This window comes from Otolemur garnettii, unplaced genomic scaffold, assembly GCF_000181295.1.
Source record: "Otolemur garnettii isolate 467f Iridium unplaced genomic scaffold, OtoGar3 scaffold00128, whole genome shotgun sequence".
NCBI lineage: Eukaryota > Metazoa > Chordata > Mammalia > Primates > Galagidae > Otolemur > Otolemur garnettii.
In genome coordinates this window covers 2,046,887-2,065,005 of record NW_003852523.1, presented here as the reverse complement: position 1 = coordinate 2,065,005, position 18,119 = coordinate 2,046,887, and the positions used below count along the sequence as shown (strand labels likewise).

The 18,119-nt window shown below is 54.5% G+C and overlaps 1 protein-coding gene across 2 annotated transcripts in view; it reads right to left on the bottom strand.

Moving 5' to 3' along the window:
* ABCG1 (ATP binding cassette subfamily G member 1) overlaps window positions 1-18,119 on the bottom strand; it is a 61,326-nt gene that overhangs the window by 8,125 nt on the left and 35,082 nt on the right. For both annotated transcript variants that reach the window (XM_003798068.3, XM_003798067.3), the window contains exons 3-8: window positions 10,136-10,253; window positions 8,319-8,451; window positions 5,778-5,828; window positions 2,879-3,024; window positions 1,529-1,652; window positions 696-810 (exon numbers count right to left, since the gene is read on the bottom strand). In XM_003798068.3, the coding sequence (XP_003798116.1) occupies window positions 696-810; window positions 1,529-1,652; window positions 2,879-3,024; window positions 5,778-5,828; window positions 8,319-8,451; window positions 10,136-10,253 (687 nt within the window). The remainder of the gene's footprint in view (window positions 1-695; window positions 811-1,528; window positions 1,653-2,878; window positions 3,025-5,777; window positions 5,829-8,318; window positions 8,452-10,135; window positions 10,254-18,119) is intronic.

Sequence of the window (18,119 nt, the reverse complement as noted above, 5' to 3'; positions counted from 1 at the left end):
GACACTCCGGGGCTGTAGGCAAACTCACACCCTCCCTGCCGGACACTCCGGGGCTGCAGGCAAACTCACACCCTCCCTGCCGGACACTCCGGGGCTGCAGGCACGCCCATCTCACTCACACCCTCCCTTCCTGGGGCCCCCGCTGTCGCTGTCCCTGCCTCTGTTTACCGCCCTCCGTCCCTCCACTCATTGCCCACGTCCTGTGAGTGTGATGGGCTGCTCATGACCAGCATCTTGGGGACACCATTTGGGAGACGACATTGTAGAAAACAGGGAGCCCTGGCAGTTTATGTGATCAGATGTTTTATAAGAGGCCCAAGAGGAGGGACGGCCACTTGGGATCTCAGCGAGTGGCCATGTTTGGACAAGGGTCTTTGCAAAGGTAACCAGTCATGGATCTTGAGTTGAGTTATCCGGGGTTTAGGGTGGGCCCTAACGCCACTGACTGGTGTCCTCATGAGGCAAGGTGATTAGGACCTAGAGTGACAGAGGAGGCCACGTGAAGACGGGGCAGAGACAAGCTGGCATAATATTTATATCTCAAGGAAAGGAAGCCTCTTTTCTGCTCTTGGAAAGTTCCATCACAGGATGGCACTTGAGCTGTTGGTGGAACTGTCAAGTGGCTGCTGATGTGGGGCCGTCAGAGATAAGTGAAGCCCCTCCTGTCCCTTCCCGCCGGCCAGGGTGCCACTTACCAAAATCTGCTGGGTTGTGGTAGGTTGGGCAGTTCAGACCTAAATCTCTCAAATATGGCACCAGGTTTGAGACTTTCCCCCGGTACACACATTGTCCTTGACTGAGGACATAAAGCTGGAAAAGTGTGAAGACAAAAAGTGTCACTCCCACTTGCTGGGTCAGCAGCAGGGGCTCTCCACCCACCAGTCCATCCTGCTGTCCTCTCCTGAGGGCCTCCATCAACCCCGCCTGCTGGGTCAGCAGCAGAGGCTCTCCACCCACCAATCAGGGGCCAATCTGTCCCACTGTCCTCTCTGAGGGCCTCCCTCACCCCACTTGGGCCCCACTAAGCCCACAGGGAGAGCCACTGTGACTCAGCCAGGACTGAGGTCATGTGGCCAGGGATCATTTTATTATATGTGCATGTTGCACTTGAAAAAAAAACCACACTAACTCCCAGCTCGGAAAAACATTTTGGAGCTGCATATATTTCATGTCTTTGAGACTATTTTTGCTCATATTAATACCAAAAGCTAAAATTTGTAAAACAGATGGTATTGCACAAGTGTAATCTGTCATTTAATTCTGTAGAACATGTGCTCCCCATCCTTTTAGCAGGGGAAGTGATGAGCCCCATGATGTTAGTGATGTGCCCAGGAGGAGTCACCCGGGGCAGAGAGGGCACTGCTCAGCAGTTCTACTCTCCCACACTGCAAATGGTTCCCAAAGTCTCATGAAACGTAACCCCTAAGGCCTCTCAAGCTAAATGCAGGGGGAGCACCCAGGCTCTGGCTCCACTGCAGCCAATGGAAACGTGGCAGGTGGCACAGGGTGGGAGGAGTTGGGCTGCTACCTGGTCAAATAGCTCGAAGAGCTTGGCGCTGGGCTGGTGGATGGTGCAGATGATGGACCTCCCGCCCTGAGCCAGCCCTTTCATCAGGGACACCACCTGGAAGCAGGAGGCGCTGTCGAGGCCACTGCAAGGCAAGGGACATCATGAGATGCTTGCGGGCAGCAGGCAGGGACAAGTTGCTGCCCCAGGTCCTAGGGGTTCCGGGAGTCACACCCTGTCCCCAAGGCCAGGCTCTGCTCCACCTGTTTGCTTTAATGTTCCATGGCAGGGCACATAGTGGGGCTGTGTGTCACATTTTATTCCTGAAAAGGATGGAGGAATCCCAGTCAGTCTCACTGAAGGGACCAGGGATGCATCTATGCTCAACAGAGACATCAGCACAGACAGAACTGTCCAGGCAGCCAGTGGCACCTCCCAGATGAGCAACGTGGCTCCTCACCCCATCTGGGGACTGGCAATGGGGACATCATCCCATAAAGGGAGGCCCTGGAGCAGCTGGGGCCGGGCTTTACCCGGCAGACGTGTCCATGCACATGCTGGTGCCCCCCACAGGGTGCAGGGTGCCCCCCACAGGGTGCAGGGTGCCCAGGCTTGCTGTGGGCTCTTGCTGGGGCTGGCAGGGCCTCTCTCCTCCTCCCCAGACCCCAGCCTTCCTCCTGCTCCTTGATGCTGAAGTGACAGGACAGGGAATGAGGAGTGCTGAGTGCCCCCACGCTGGCCTCTCCCGGGGCAGGGAGCCTGCAAGGTGCCACTCTCAGGGTTCCTTGTGGTCACTTTTCCTAAACTACCTTTTCGAGCTGCCTAAGCACTGCCCACTGCAGGCCAGGCTCTGTGCCAGGTGAAGTGAACAAAATAGATGTGTCCTCCCTGCAGAAGGCTGCAGGTCACTGTCACATTCAACTGGAATTGGAGAGGGGAGTGGCAGGTGGGGAGTCACTGACTGCCCAGACCTTCTCAGGAACTAGTGAGCTTGACCCATGACCCATGGGTGCTGGAGCCAGGAGCCCAGCGCAGCGTTGCCCAGTGGGGTCCCCAAATGTGAAGGGCATCAGGTCCTTCCTGCTCCTCTGAGCCTTGAATGTGCGAACACCAGGTCACTGGCCCCTTCCCGTGGGAAGACGTGAGTGCCATGAAGGGACAGCTCCCCAAGCCATCCCCCCACACCAAGTGCACGGCCTAAGTCTGAGCCCATGAGGTCCTCAGCAGGGGCAGGAGGCGGAGTCAGCCCCTCTGCCTCATGTCCTAGAATGGAGGCTGGGGAGGCAGCACGTCAGGGGAGACCTGACCTGGATGCTGTCGGGCAGGGGCGGGGGGGGGTGCTTGTCCAGATGCCCCAAGGCTCAGGCTCACCTGGTGGGCTCATCGAAGAACATGACTGGGGGGTTGTTGACCAGCTCCAGAGCAATGGCCAGCCGTTTCCGCTGGCCACCCGAGAGGCTCCCCGTCCGCGTATCGGCACAAGACAGCAAGCCCAGCGCTGTTAGTATCTCCTTGACCTGAAGGATGATGGAACCAGACTCCCAGTTAGGAACCTCCTGCCACTGAATGTCACCTTTTCCCAGGGCCTGTGTAGAAAGACCTGCCCACTGTCCCCACCCTGCTGGACACACTATGCTGGTCCTTAGGCTGTCTGGTGCTAGGTGGGGTAGGCAGTGTGTCCATAATAGTGGTCCTTGTGGGGCCAGGACCTCCCGGCAGCACTGCCCAGGGGAGAAAAAGCAGTGAGGATCTGAGTCCCCACTCGACCTCTGCTGGTGACCAGGGCACTAGGGCTCTGAGTCCCCACCCAACCTCTGCTGGTGACCAGGGCACATGCCTCACCTCTAAGCCTCGCCCAGAGCCCAGCCTGAGAAGACATCCAATAAATACAGTGAGGCCGCCACAGCTGACCCCCTCCCACACTGACCACCCCCTCCCGCGGGCCTCATTCTCACAGACTGGGCATGAAGCACCATGTGCGTGTCAGTATAGGAGGCCTAGGTCCTCATGCTGACCACCCCACACACTGGTCAGTCTGTCACGGTCCCTCTGGTGGGCACCTTGCAGGGGCTCCCCTATGCTTGATGGGCTGATGGATGGGTGATGTGGGTGGATAGTGGGTCAGGCCTCTCCAGCACATAGGAGGCCATGCCCGATCAGTGAAAGAGCAGATGCTAAGTGCCTGGCGCAGCACTTGGCCAACGTAAGGACTCGGCACCACTATTCATGGCTGAATCCACACTGCAAACCCAACCCCTGCAGGGGCACAAGCCAGGCTCCTCGGGAAGCGAGAACCAAGTCACTTTTGTGCTTGTAAATAGGTTTGGCTTGAAAACAAGGGCCAACAAGGCGTGGTGTTTGCCTAATGTGGTTACAACCCCACAGGGCCAGTGGGTGCCCTGTACGTGGAGCCGTCTGGCCTGTCCCAGAGTATTGATCCGGCTTTGGCTCAGGGAGCAGCGAGGGCTGCAGACTTCGAGCTGACGCGGCCAGTTACAGCCCCAGTGTCTTCTCAAAAGTCCAGGGGAGGGCAGGTGCCATGCCAACTGCCACCGCCCCAGCCTTCCTCCAAATTTGCCCAACTTTGTCCCCACCCCACCGGGCACCCCTGCAGTGCAGGTCTCTACTCTCGTGACCCAAATGAGCTGACCCCAGTCCAGCAGCTCCCTGGGGAGATGAGGTCATCCACGTGGCCCAGGAACTCAAGAGGAGGAGAATCCTGGAGGCCACGGTGGCAGGGCTGGTTCCTCTAAGGCTGTCTCTCCTCGGCATGTCCTCACAGGGTCGTCCCAGAGGGACAAGTGTCTGTGTGTTCACCTCTTCTTACCACACCAGTCACACTGGCTTAGGGCCACCCAATGACCCCCTTTTAACTTAATCGCCTCATTAAAGACCCTGTCTGCAAATACAGACAATTCTGAGGTTGTGGGGTTCTGACTTCAGTAGTGGGGTTCAGCCTGTTACACAGTCTTACAATACACGGTATGATGGATGTCCGGGCATGGGAGGCGGTCTGCAGGGGTCTGACATCCAAGCTAAGCTGTGCACAGGGGGTCTCTCCTTTCGTCTGCACACAAGCCACATGCCCTGTCCTCCTGCCCTGTCCTCCTGCCCCCGGAAACGTGTGCTTCCCACGCTCTCTATTTTGGTTTCACTTGTCCATTTTCTTCTCCTCAATCTCAGAACAGAGAAGTCCCATGCAAAATATTTTCTGTTGCAACGAGGAGTTGTTTAATTTCTCTCAGGAGTCGGGATCTTTCTGCCAATGCTGTGCGTTTAACCCGTGCATCCCCATGACATGGGTTAGACGCCAAGAGTTTTGAGGGGCACAGAGAGGAGAAGAAGGACAACCCTAAGGTTTTCCAGGCTTTTCTCCCAGGTCAAAGTGGTAGAGTAGACTTAAGAGTGACTGTTGTGAGGACAGGATGGGAATGGCGTTGATGGAGCCGCCGCCCAGGCACCTGAGCACATCTGACACCACACCACACACCGGCACCTGCAGCTCGCACCCTGACCTCCCGAGTTCTCAGCCCCGGATGTGGTTCTGTAAGAGCGTTAGGAGCCAAAGATACTATTATATAAGGGGGATTTCACCAAACTCTATCTCATACTGACAGCCTCTCCAGCACTGCTGAGTACCCTGGGGGTGGGAACACACAGGCTGATCATCTCCACCCGAAATGTGGCCCCCAGCACCTTCCACCACCCCCAGCTTCAGAGGGCTTAGGGTTAGGGAGCCAAACAAAGTGGGAAACGTGGGTTAGAAAGTCTTCATCATCCTGGAAACTTGTTTGTTTTCTTTTTTAAAAGGCCGGTTAATAGCATATAAGAGCAAATTTCTTTTTCCAAGTGTGGGTGGGTGGAGGGTGGTTATTTTTAAACGAATGACTAACTATCTTCATTGTTAGTATTTTATAAAAAAAAAAGAAAAGCATCTTAAAATAAAGCATATTAATCACTAAAAGCAGCCACTCTTCCAGACTGACACTGAAGTTGGAGTCTTCTGGCCACCTGTGCTCTAAGGCCGTCACCCCACCATGGGTCCTGACTCCTGGACCTGAGAATCAAAGCTGTGACTTGTCACTGGAGCCACCTCTCTTGGTCTCTTGGCAGCCACAACACACCCCAGGACAGTACTTGCCCCCCGGCCCAGCAGGCTTGGTGGAAACAAGCCAACAAGCAAAACCCAGTACAGAAATGTCCCTGCGTACACACTTTCCAAAGGAAAGCGCACTCTCTGGACCACAGTGCCCCCAAACACCCCACTCACCATCTCTCTCCTGCCTTCATCCTTCTCCTGAAGCTTTAGATGTGCTGACACCTGCAGGGACGAGGTCATTGGTGAAGAGACAGAACAGACCGGTGTTGGCAGGGTGAGCCTCATCCCCCCAGGCAGGCCCAGAGCCTTGTGGCTCTCTGAGCTACATGACGGCTACTAAAACCCAAGGAGGCCTGCACTTCCCATCCTGCTGTTTACTGAAGTGTCCGGGATGCCTCCATTATCTCAGCTGACTTCTCTGCTGTACCATGAGAAAAGTTAGATGTGGGCAATTTAGAGGCGCCAGGGACTCACAGTCCTGCCTGGGCTGGGATGGGGGTGTGTACTTAGGAATTTCACAAAACACATGCTAAACCATTGGCAGCTTGAAATTATACACAGAGGGAGTATTAACACCATGGAAATTGCCAAGTATACAGGTCAGGATGTTGTTTTTGGTTACTGCGCTTTTTTGTTTGTGGATATACCATGCACTGGGCCCCTGTCCTGTCTGGTAAACCCTGAGTTGCAGTCATGATGCCCACTGCCAGCCTTGGCTCTGATGTGGCCTCAATCAAACAAGAAGCCTCAGTTTCCTCATGGGTGTGTGTTAAACCCTATTTTCCTCAGTAGCTAGTGGAGTTGCTGCAAGGGTCAAATGACAGATTCAAGAGCAGGGGAGAGTGGCACAGAGGTCACAGGCCCTGGGGTGAGACAGAGCCAGCTGCCGGCCTGCAACACTGACTGCCACTTCCCCATCTGCCCGATGGTCAGGAGGATCAGCAGTGCCTGTAAAAACACATAGCTGAGTCCGACATGTGATGAGGCCTCGGCTGCCGCCACCGGCTGACATCATCCCACAGGTGAGCAGGAACCTGGGGTCAAAGTATTTCTAAAGGCAGTGCAAAATTCTCAAAATCAAAGACTAATTGAATTTAATTCTGAAATAGATTTATTTCATGGCAGAGTCTAAACTTAGGTTACCTGGAGTCAACAGGGGCATATAAAGGGAGTGTTTACTGCACACTCAGAGCGCTGACCATCAGGGCAAAGAAGACTCCCTGCGAGCCCTCCGCGCTCGGCCTGAACGCCCATTTGGAAGCCAGATAGACAGTCCAGACTCCCCAGCCACACCTCCCGGGAAAGCTGGCCTTGTGGAGAGGTGTCCCCTTATCTCCAGAACACGCAGTACCATCCAGGGCAAGTGAGAACAGACCCGCAGGGCCCTCGCTCTGTTTCCCCACAAAGCAGGTGAGAGGCAGATCACGTATCTGAAAACTTAAACCGCTTCTCTTTACTGAGCTGAGGACACCTTGGAATTGCCCTCTCATGAAACACTGCACGGCTGCCAGAACAGGCTGAGAACGTCCCCTGAGGTGCCAGGAGGGGCACGGAGGCCAGGGACTCTATTTTGCAGCAGACAAGGAGAAAGCAGAAAAACAAACAGCTCCCTGCACAAAGCGAGCCGTGACCTGCAGACTGATGCTCAGATCTCCTTTCCACAGCAGGTGTTCTAGTGGCTTCCCCTGCCCACAGTAAGGTCCGTGGTCTGGGTCGCCCTTGGGTCTTTTTAAAATGTAGGGCTGGAAGCCCAGAGCGACATCACATGGCTGGGACATCCCCTGTGCACAGCCAGAAGGCCTCTGTGTAGGAGGACTCTGTGTAGGACACCACCTGGACACCTCTGTGGCCCCAAAGGGTGAAGGCATTTTAATTTCCCACAAATTCTGGATGTATCCAGGAAGGATGCGAGTGAGGACACTATAGGAGATGCACTAGGAGTGTAAAGAAACAGTGACCAAGTATAATAACCAGGAGGACAAAGCCCGTCCCTACTGTCCCCACACCCTCCCATTCAACATTCAACCAGCCTGGCCTTGTCTTATAGTTGGAGAAACTGAGGCTGCGGGAGATTAAACAACTGTGTGGCAGGGAAGTTGAGCCAGCAATTAAAGGAGCCCCTTGTGAGTCAAAGAGGTCTGCAGCTGTGTGACCCTGGGCTCTGCAGCTGTGTGACCCCGGGCTCTGCAGCTGTGTGACCCTGGGCTCTGCAGCTGTGTGACCCTGGGCTCACTGCTTATCTCCTGGAAGCTGTGTGTCACATGTACTGTGCTGAGATGACATGCCTGGTGCCTGTGCAGGCTATGTGCACATGCAACAGACCCAGGAGGGCTCTGCAATCGCTGGCTTCCTCCCCCCACTTGGCAGGCAGGTGAGTCAGGGGATAAGACTGCCAGGCCCGGACCAAGGTGAGCTGGGACTTGGGCTGAAGACATAGGATGGCTCAAGGATGGCTGACGGGAGGGAAGGTCCTGAGGCCTAGAGTAGGGGTGGGCTTGTGGTTGCCCTGGAAATGATCACCCACATCAGCTGGGTCAATAATCTCAGAATTTGACCAAACAAGGTCCCTCAGAACTCATAGTCTAGGGGTCTGTTTCTGATGAAGCTGTCAAAACAGCAAGCCTGGAGTTAAAACTCTGCAGGTGACCAGGGTTGCAGGAGGGTGCTGACCACACACAGGTCGGGGCCAGCCCGTGGGTGTGGGGGGCTCACCATCATGGCCTCCTGCACGGTGAGGTGAGGCAGCAGCATGTCGTCCTGCATGATGTAGCAGGACACCTTCCGGAAGCAGCGCAGGTCCCGGGGCATGCCGTTGATGAGGACGGCCCCTTTCATGCCAGTCTCCCTGCAGAGCCAGGAAAGGGGAGCTGTCATGGGGCCTTCCCAGCCTTCTACTCCTCTGCCCCGGGGGCCTGGGAAGGGGAGCAGGGAGGGGGGCTTCTCTCCCCGAAACTTCCCAGCTGAACAAACGGCCACAGGGTCGCTGAGGGGCACACAGGGACCAGAAGCTATGCAGCACCATGGCACTCTGGAGGGAGAAGTGGACAGAGTGCCAGCAGGGAGCGGAGGGTGTACGAGCCCTGTGGCCGGCATGTCTGTGCCCAGTGTCACTGCACCTTCTCTGCCCGCCAGACAAAGGCCCACAGGGAGCAAGGATGCTGCTGTGCGCAGCCAGGCCGGGCCAGCTGGCCAGGGGCTGAGGACTCCCTCAGTCAGGTCCAGGAAGGAGCACCAGCAGGACCTCGGGCTCAGGTGGGTCAGAGAGAGGGGCCTGGGCCCTGGCCCCACTCAGTGGGTGGCCCTTCCCCATGCAGGAGAATCCTCTCTGACCAGTGGGCAGGTTGAGATCCCCTATGCTATTGCTGAGCACCTCTGCCTCCTGCAACTTTCCCAAAAGCATCGACCCGGGCAGTCTGCTCTCCCGATGTCTGAGGGTCTGGCTGCTCCAGTCTTGCCCTTGGATGCCATGGAGGACAGAGACCGGGGAGAATCACCGGGATGAACGGAGTCACACTGGTTTCCAACTTCACTTGGCCTGTGACCCCTCCAGGCCAAATGAAGTTGGCCATTCTCTCCCTCCTTTCTTCCAGGGAACAGACCAGGACCACCTGGCTCTCCTGGATCCCTGGAATCCTGATGGTCTTGGGCTGCCCTGAGCCCCAGAAGGCCGGAGCATCCCCTGAGGCTGCCGGGAGTTATGGGTGCTTAATGTGTGGGGACACGGCAGCCCCTAGAGAAGGTGCCCCCTCTCCTCCAGCCACTCATGACTCTGGGTGGTAAGAATTTGGCTTTAACCTTTAGATATGAATGTAACATGCAGGAATTTGTCAGAAGTGACCTTTATTTGAAACGCTAATTTCTGGCATTAAAGAGTAATTTCGGAAGTTCCAAAGAAAAAGAATGATATTTGTCTTTTTTCAGTAAATGAAATTATTTTTATATTATTATTTACTAAAGTTAGCAAATAGAACCCATAAAAAGTGAAAGGAACTGGCTTTAAGAGAGTACTTTTTAAAAATGCTTCTAAAGATTCTGTTTTCTCATCATTCACAAATGACTGGTGTGGGGCAGAGCAACGGGATTGTGGTGTCCGGGCTTCTAAGCACTCAGCAGCATCACGAGCCCAGCCCAGTAGCTCTCACTCCCTTCTCAGAATGCCTCGGTCCACTTTCCTGCCTGATTCGCACTTGTTCTCTTAGAGCCCCATCCCTCCACCGACCTTGATCTTCCTATCCCCAAAGGCTGAGCTCACTCTGGGTGCAGCGGTGCCTGCTCTGCCTATGACCCGTCCCTGAGCACCTGCCATCCCCTTCATGTGGCCATTGGCAAGTGTGACCTTTCAGTGTCACTCTCCTCCCTGGGCCCTATTTCCTCATTTTTCTCAGTAGCTGTGCATACAGAACCTAAGAGGCCACTCCTGTGGCCCCCAGAATGCTCAGGGGCAACAGTGCTGCTTGAAGTCACGCCACTGCCCATGCCATCAGCCTGAGCCCTGGGTGAGAACTCACTCCCCGTGCAAGGTGGCTCACCTGTACCCCGCCAGGATGTTCATGAGTGTGGACTTCCCAGCCCCAGAAGGACCCATGATGGCAACCAGCTCTCCACTGCTGAATTTCCCAGAGATTCCTTTCAGAAGGGTCTTGTATCCTGCAAAAAGCAGATCACACTTATTTGTCACTGTCACAGGATTCATTTTGGTTTGTCTCAACACAGTAAATATGCAAACACACAAGCATACCTGCTTACAGAACCAAGGTCAAAGGCAGCTTTCTTCATGCTGTGATATAAAGCACTGCGTTCTGAGCAAAAAAACCGAACTTGTATCTTAATTCTCAACCAAGAATAGTTTACTTCTTCCACTGCACTTCACAGGTCATAATAATGATAATCACCAGCTGTGTGCACTGCTTTAGCGCTCACAGAACTCTTCTCCTTCCTTATCTAGTCTGCGAGGACTCCACCATGCCCCCTGCAGGGTGAGGAGGTGATGTCAGGTGGACCCCAGGTGACTTGCCCAGGCCCTGCACCTACTGTGAACGGGTCCTCACCCAGAGCCGCACCACTGGCTGGGCTGTCCCCCCCACCCCGGGTACACACATGCTTGTATTAATTAAATACTGTACTTGTTTCATGTGTTGATATAAGCATAAATTATTTATATACAATTTATTTATAATTAATTAATACATTATTAATTCCTTGATTAATAATTAAAAGAGATTAACATTTTGTAGCCACATCAAATTGCTTTAGAATTTCTGCCAAGTCTCCATCTGAGAGTTTTATAAAAAGGAGAAAGCTATGCACCCCAAGCAAAGCCACACTAATTTTTTTTCAAGTAGACTATTTAAATGTGCTATAAAGAATAAAATAGAAGCAACTGGATGCATTGATAATGACTCCCAATTCAGAGATATTTCTCAGTGTGATGTCAGATCAGAATGTCCCCTCCTGGTCAGGAGTCACGTCAGTACACTTAGTGTCCTCATGTAAAGCTCCAAGGGGCCTAACCAGACAGGAAGCCGAGGGGGCTCGGCGGTCCCTAGTTTGAGACTTCCTCCTGGTCGCCGCCGGGTGCCCAAGCCTGCATGTTTTCCAGAGTCCTGGCCCAGGGGAGAGCTCTCCCTGCTGTCTTCCTGTCTTTCAGAGATGGGCTCCTGAACGTTCCACCCTGTCACCAGATGCCACCTTAACTTGGACGTAGAGTCCCTGAGGCCTTGTTTAAGAGCAGCAGAGAGAAACGGAAGCCAGGCAGGAAGCCAGCGGCCCTGCGATTCAGCCTCATTACAGAGAAGAGGGCGGCTGTCGCCCCAGGGAGGGCCAAGAGTATCATCCCGGTGGGAAAAGGGGCACAGGAACAAAGGCATGGGGGCAGCTCTGAGCTGCAAACGGATCCAGCTCCTGTGCCTGGGAGGTGAGTGAGGATGGCTGGCAAACATGTGGCCCAGAGAGCAGAGAGAGGATGGAGGGGGATGGGGAACTCCAGACAGCCTCGTGCCCCGCACAGCTTCCCCTCCACGGACAGATGAATGGAAGAGCTGGGGACAACGGGATCCCTCCTCCACAGGGCAAGATCCCAGCATGACAGGGTATTGTGTCCTGGGGCCAGGTGCTTTGGGGACCCAGACCCCCCTGGAGCCCCATATGACGTCATCGAGGGCACCTGCTCATTACCACCTGCCTATTCCGTCCGGTGTTGGATCAGGGTCCTGAGTTGATCCCCATCTGGGCCCCATACACCTGAAGCTGCCCCAGGACACACAGTCACAGAGCTGACTACCTGCCACTTGGAGCCCCCCCAAAGTTGGGTCACAAACCCCCTGAGGTCAGTCTTGAACCTGCAAAGGCCATTCCTGCAGCCCCAGGGCAGGCCCACCCAGCCTGCGGGGGCACAACTGCAGGGCTTTCCCGGACAGGACCTGGGGCTGGTCCTTGGGTGGGGTCTACCCTGGGGCACCAGATGGCAACACCAACTACAGGAAGCTCACACAGGCCAAAACTCTAGGACACCAGGAACAGGACGGGGCAGAAGCTGGGAGCGTTCAGCCCTCTGTTGGGAAAAACAGACCAGGTGGAATAGAGGGTCCTGACCTTTAGAACTGACCCACTGAGACTTTGAGGTCTGCTCTCCAGGGCTGAGCAAAAGCCATCTGCACATTCCCCTGCTTGGAGACTCTGACACCTCTCACTTCAGGGACGGTGTTGGCTCCCAGGGCACCCAGGCATGGTGTGGCTGCAGCTGAGAAGGGTCCCCTCCATGTGGCCCTTGTGGGGTCCAGCAGGGGACGTGAGACCCAACTCAGGATGAGCTTCTCTATTAGAGAACTATTGTTCCTCAAGCATAGAAAAAGACTGGGCGGTACCTGTGGCTCAATGAGTAGGGCGCCAGCCCCATATACCAACAGTGGCGGGTTTGAACCCGGCCCCAGTCGAACTGCAACACAAAAAAATAGCCGGGCATTGTGGCAGGTGCTTGTAGTCCCAGCTACTCGGGAGGCTGAGGCAAGAGAATTGCCTAAGCCCAAGAGCTGGAGGTTGCTGTGAGCTGTGACACCACAGCACTCTACCAAGGGTGACAAAATGAGACTCTTCTCTTTAAAAAAAAAGCATAGAAAAAGGCATAGATATGGGGATTGAAGTGTTTTTCTTTTTTCTCACCACTATACTAATGAGGAAGGATTGAAGAATCTTAAAAGTGGCACTTTTAAGAAACAAAGTCAAGTAAATAGTCTGTTATGCTCTGGGGCCGCCGGGGCTGCAACGCGCCCTGTGTATCTGTGTATGTCTGCAAGGTCTAGGTGTGAAATCCAGGCTGGGAACGCCAGTCAGCCGTGTTCTTGCTCTTGTCGGGTTTCTGGAGCACCCGGCATGATGGTTGTTGTTTGTGAAGTCATCCTCCAGCACAGCCTTGGGCTTGGCCCCCTTATCTAAGCTACTGATGGGAACACTCCACCCCTGGCCCCACCATCGCACCTGTGAGTTCTGCTCAGCCCACTTCTTGGCATGATAGATAGGCCACCTGCTGCCTGTCCTATGGGCTCCTGTCCCCACGTGCCTGCCCTGCACTGTTCTATGAGGGAGTAGGGAGAGCCCTCAGGGGGAAAGCATGGAAACCACCCAAGGGTGAGGGCTACCCAGGAGTATCAGCAGCTCCATGTAGGGTTCCCAGGCGTAGGCTATAAACAGCCAGCACAGACCAGATCAGAGCCAGCCAGGCCCAGCCAGACCTAGACCAGACCCTGATCAGAACCAGATCAGAACTGTATCAGAACCAGATGAGACCCAGTCAGAATCCAGATCAAAACTGGCCAGACCCACACCAGAATCCAGACCAGACTCAGACCAGACATGGACCAAACCCCAGTAAGAACTGGATTAGAATTAGATCTGACGCAGCCAGAACCAAGACACAACCCAGCCAGCCACATACCATAACTCAGACAGAATCAGACAGAACCAGGACCGGAACCAAGACCTAAGAGCAGACCAGACTCCAGCACAGAAGCCCCAGGGGAAGCCACCGATCAGAACCCACAGGGAGCGGGCAGCAGGCAGAACCTGTGCCCTGGTGAGGAGGGATCCGCTGTGCGTTTCCCTCCATCCCTTCCACCCTCTCCCTGCATGAGCCCCACTTTAGCGACCCTGTGCTCTCTGAGAGCTGCTTGCTGAGCAGAAACAATGCTGCTAATACCTTTCTAAGGGATGCAAATCCATAGCCAATTAATCAAACCAGAAAAGCCTTAAGTTCAACAAGGGCCCTCTGAGGATTGGAAAGGAACAGGAGGGGAGGGGCATGAGTGGGGTCCGAGCAGAGCCCTGGCACCAGACACCAGCTCAGGAATTAATTCCCTAAGTGACACTGGCAGGCTGCATTTCTTCTCAGGGTCCCCGTGTCAACACGTGTGAAAGAGGGAATAGGACAAGATTATTATAGCATCTCATCCTCGACAGGAAACAAGACTGTATGACCCTGTGAAAATCTTTATTTCTTAACATACAATGTGGGGAACTCAGCAATGGGCCCAAATAGCAGTCCTGGGGCTGTGCTGTCACCAGCAAGAGGACAGGTGGAAGGAAGACAAAGACCTCCGAAGGGATCAGAGAAGTGTGCATGCCTGGGGATGCTCAGGGACGAGCTTCAGGGTCTCTCTCCTGAAGATGTGGATGGTCCCCAGCATCACAGTACTTGGGCAGACGGGAACTGGCATGCTGGTCCCCTGGAGCTGCTCACTATAAAAAGGGGCAGGGAAAGAACTTTAACCCGAGCTGCCCACAAAAGCTCTGAGCATAATCAGATTCCACCTTGGCTGTATTCATCCTGCAATCCAAACAAGTCCACTGTCAAATTAAAACCGAGAGCAAGTCCTCTTAGCCAGACTGGAGAGCAAACCCTGCCCAGACTGAGAAGACCAGGGATCCCTCTCTCAGATGACAGGGGTGGGCAAACTATTGTGTTGCCTGGGAGGCTGCCCCTGCTAAGGTGACAGCTTGTGCCTACTGGACACCCACAGATTACAAGGGTGGAGAGAATGTCTTCAGGCTGCTTCCTGAGCCAGAGGCCCCTGAGTATGTCACTTTCCTGGGCTGTGCCAGCACAGCACTGCAGGCCGTGAGAAGCCCGCGGCCAAGGCTGCAGCAGGCCATGCGCCCTCTGAACCTGCTGCGGGAAGTCCCTTGTTGCCTCTTCCAGCTCCTGGCAGCCCCAGTGTCCTTGACTTACAGCTGCATCGCTCCAATCTCTGCCTCTGTCTTCACGTGGCTGTGTCCCAATGCATCTGTGACTCTGTGTCCAAATTTCCCACTTCTTATAAGGACTCTAGGAGGCCACTTGAGTTCAGTATGGTCTCATCTTAGCCACCTCCATGTGAAATGACTCTACTTCCAAATAAGGTTATGCTGTTAGGTACCAGGGGTCAGGATGTATCTTTTTATGGGACACAGTTCAACTCATTATTGAGAGTGATGCTGGAGAGAACAAGAACTCACCCTGGGCTTCTGTGCTGGGAACAGCCTCCAGAAGGGAATTTACCTGCCCCAAGGTGAGGTCCCAGGCACTCGAGATCTTTGGGGGTGTACCCCTGCCCAGCACATGTGCAGCAACTGAGGACTCCCAGGGATACTCAGAAAGACACAAAGCTGTCCTTTCCAGGGTTGAGGGACCAGAAGGTGCTCCCCCAGCATGAATGCCTGAGTGCCAAGCAGGTCCCCAGAGCTCAGCCCCAAGGCTGGGGATGGCCTGAGGGATGAGCCCCTTCAAGTCCCTCCCATAGGAAGCCCCGGGAAAAGGTGGGTGGGGCACACTCAGACCTTTCCATCCTCATGGACAAAGATGTGAGCCAAGAGGCCTGGGGGCCCAGCAGGAGGCCACTACCTGTTATCACAGGCAGGAATCACGGGTGCTCACAGCCCCAGGGTCAGAGACCTTTCCCAGTGTTGCCAAGGGACCCATGACTGGCTTCATCCTGCCCACAGGCCCAACAGGACCTGGGATCACCACACAGGACACTGACAGGGCCACTCGACCCAAGAATCTCTCTCCTCTCTTTCTTCCTCTCCTCTCCCCCACTTCTCAGAGAACATCAGAGATTGTCAGTTCCACAAGGAGATGACCAGGACCCACTATTTAACTCACATGGATGTGTGCTGCGGCAGTGGCTGGCACATGCACAGCAATGGAGCAGAAGGTGGGCTCCTAGCACAAGGGTACCAGAGGACAGCCGAGGCTCCGTACCTCTTTCCATGCCTCCCCCCAACAGGGCAGACCCCTGTGGGATGCAAGCCGGCTGGGAATGCAAGGGGACCTCTGTGAGTCCAGCTGCGCTGCCCGGCCCAGCCCAGGTCTAACCAAAGGAGAGACTTACTTGTGGCTTCCTGTCTTTATGGAGCTGATAACGTCCCAACTTGTCCTGAGAGCATATACTCGTCCTCAAGTGGACAGCACAGCAGTCACCAGTAAACCCTTGCGTAACAGCATTTGAGACATGTACACTGTCCTCATTGCAGAGTAATTTTGTTTAGATGGAAAGTTTGCTGAAGCCCTGGATCAAGAAGGAAGATGTGACCCCCAGGACCCCCAGGTCCCCTCCCTGCCTCTCAGGGGTAATTACTCCCCAATCTTAAGAAGAATTCAGACTGTTGATCTTTAAACAGAAGGATACATTTTTTTTTCCTAAAACAAGGAAAAAATAGACTGTTTCCTCCCTCCAGACAACTCTCCTTTGCCCATGAAAAGATAAAGGAACTCTCAGACCGGAAATAGCTCCCCAAATACCACAAGAGCTCCTGTTTGCTGCCAGGGTCAGGCTACACCCCTGGACCGACAACTCCTGGCTCAAGCCACGCCTAGCCCAGAATGTTTCAGGAAACCATTCAGAAGCAGAGCCCAGCACCCATTCACTTCCCCTGTGCTGGCCAGCAGTGTCTTATAGAGAGACCCGTATCCATCAACACCTACAGTGTAACTAGGGGGGTGAGGGTGATTTTTCTCATTTTGCAGAAATGTGCCCTGGAAGGAGAAGGCAGGTGACCCAGCCCAGCTCTCCCTCAGGGCAGTGGCTGAGTGCCATGGAATGGCCAGGGCTCAGCTTGTGCTCACTTGGGGTGGCCAGGACACCAGCCAGGGGACATCATTCTGCTTATGCCTCACACGAGAAGTGTATGTGTCTTCCTCCACATCTTGCAGAGGACACACAGGGCTGTGAGTGGGTTAATGACATGGCCAAGGCCACACAGTGAGTGGTCCCGGGTCCTTGGCTGGTGGCTCCCTCTCCTTCTTCCTCACCTCCTCCTGTGAGCAGGTGTGTTCCCACTGAGTCAAAATGGCCAGCTCAATTCAGGAATGTGCATTTATTCTGCAATAGCATGAAATATTTAGCAGAGGATGAGAAGAAGTCACGTGGGTCACCAAAGGCCAAGGTTACTCTGCAGGTGGGGAGGGCATCCCCCACAGGGATGCAGTGAGACGTTCTGACAGCTGTGGCCAGCAGGCTCCCTATATCCATCTGAAGAGCTCTTTGCTCATCCAATTGACTTTATCCCTCAATTTCTTTTCCATTCCACAAAATATACTAAAAAAAAAAGTTCTTGCCAAGGTGTGGAAGGTCTTCTGTCCTCCAGGGAGGACTCAAGCCCTATTATATAACAAAAGAAGCCCTTGCAGCCTCCCTAGGAAATTTACATCCCAAGCCAAATGGATGCCCCCTGTAGCTCCCTGTGACAAAAATCTCTTCTGCCACCTGCGAGGCTGCTCAACAACAAAGGGATCTGAGCCCCTTGGGAGCCATTAGGCCCCCAATCCCCATTACCTGCAGAGAATAATACCTCAGTGACTCACTTCACTGGGTCTAACAGGCTTTGGGGATGGGAAGGGGGCCGCTCTGAGCATTGGTCCCAGCTACACCAACAAAGGCGCCTTGTCTGGCTGTGCTGGGTCGGAGGAGACCAGGTGAAGTGGGCGTCTGCAGAGAGGCAGGGCCTTGCTGTATGGCTGCTCAAAGGTCAAATGCCACACCACTAGCACAGTGTTCTGACCTCTCTGGGAGCCAAGCATGCCACAGACACCGCTGAGGATGAACAACAGGGAGCCAGTCCCCCCACACCGACGGAGCTCTGCCGGCAGAGGCCTTTGTCCACTCAGCCCACAGCTGGCTGACTGGCTGGGCCAGGCAGGACATCCTCCTCTTAGCCTCATGGGGAGAAGGTGTGTCTGGGCACAGATGAGGGTCCCTGATAGTAGAGAGGACCTCAGGCCTTCAGTAGAGAGAGTGGGGGAGGGGCTGCCCCAGCCTCCCTCACACACCTGCAGTTCCAGGCACCCTGCTGGTGAGTCCAACTTTAGTCCTGCCCTGTCATTTTCCCAATGGGGACATTCTCCCACACCGGAGACCATCATGTACAGACTGACCCTCCTAACCAGCCCCCACTTCCCAGCACTCCACACCCATGAGGTCAATTTTCCAACTACAAAAATCAAAACACTGGCCTGACACAGCACGTGGGACATCCCCTCACAAA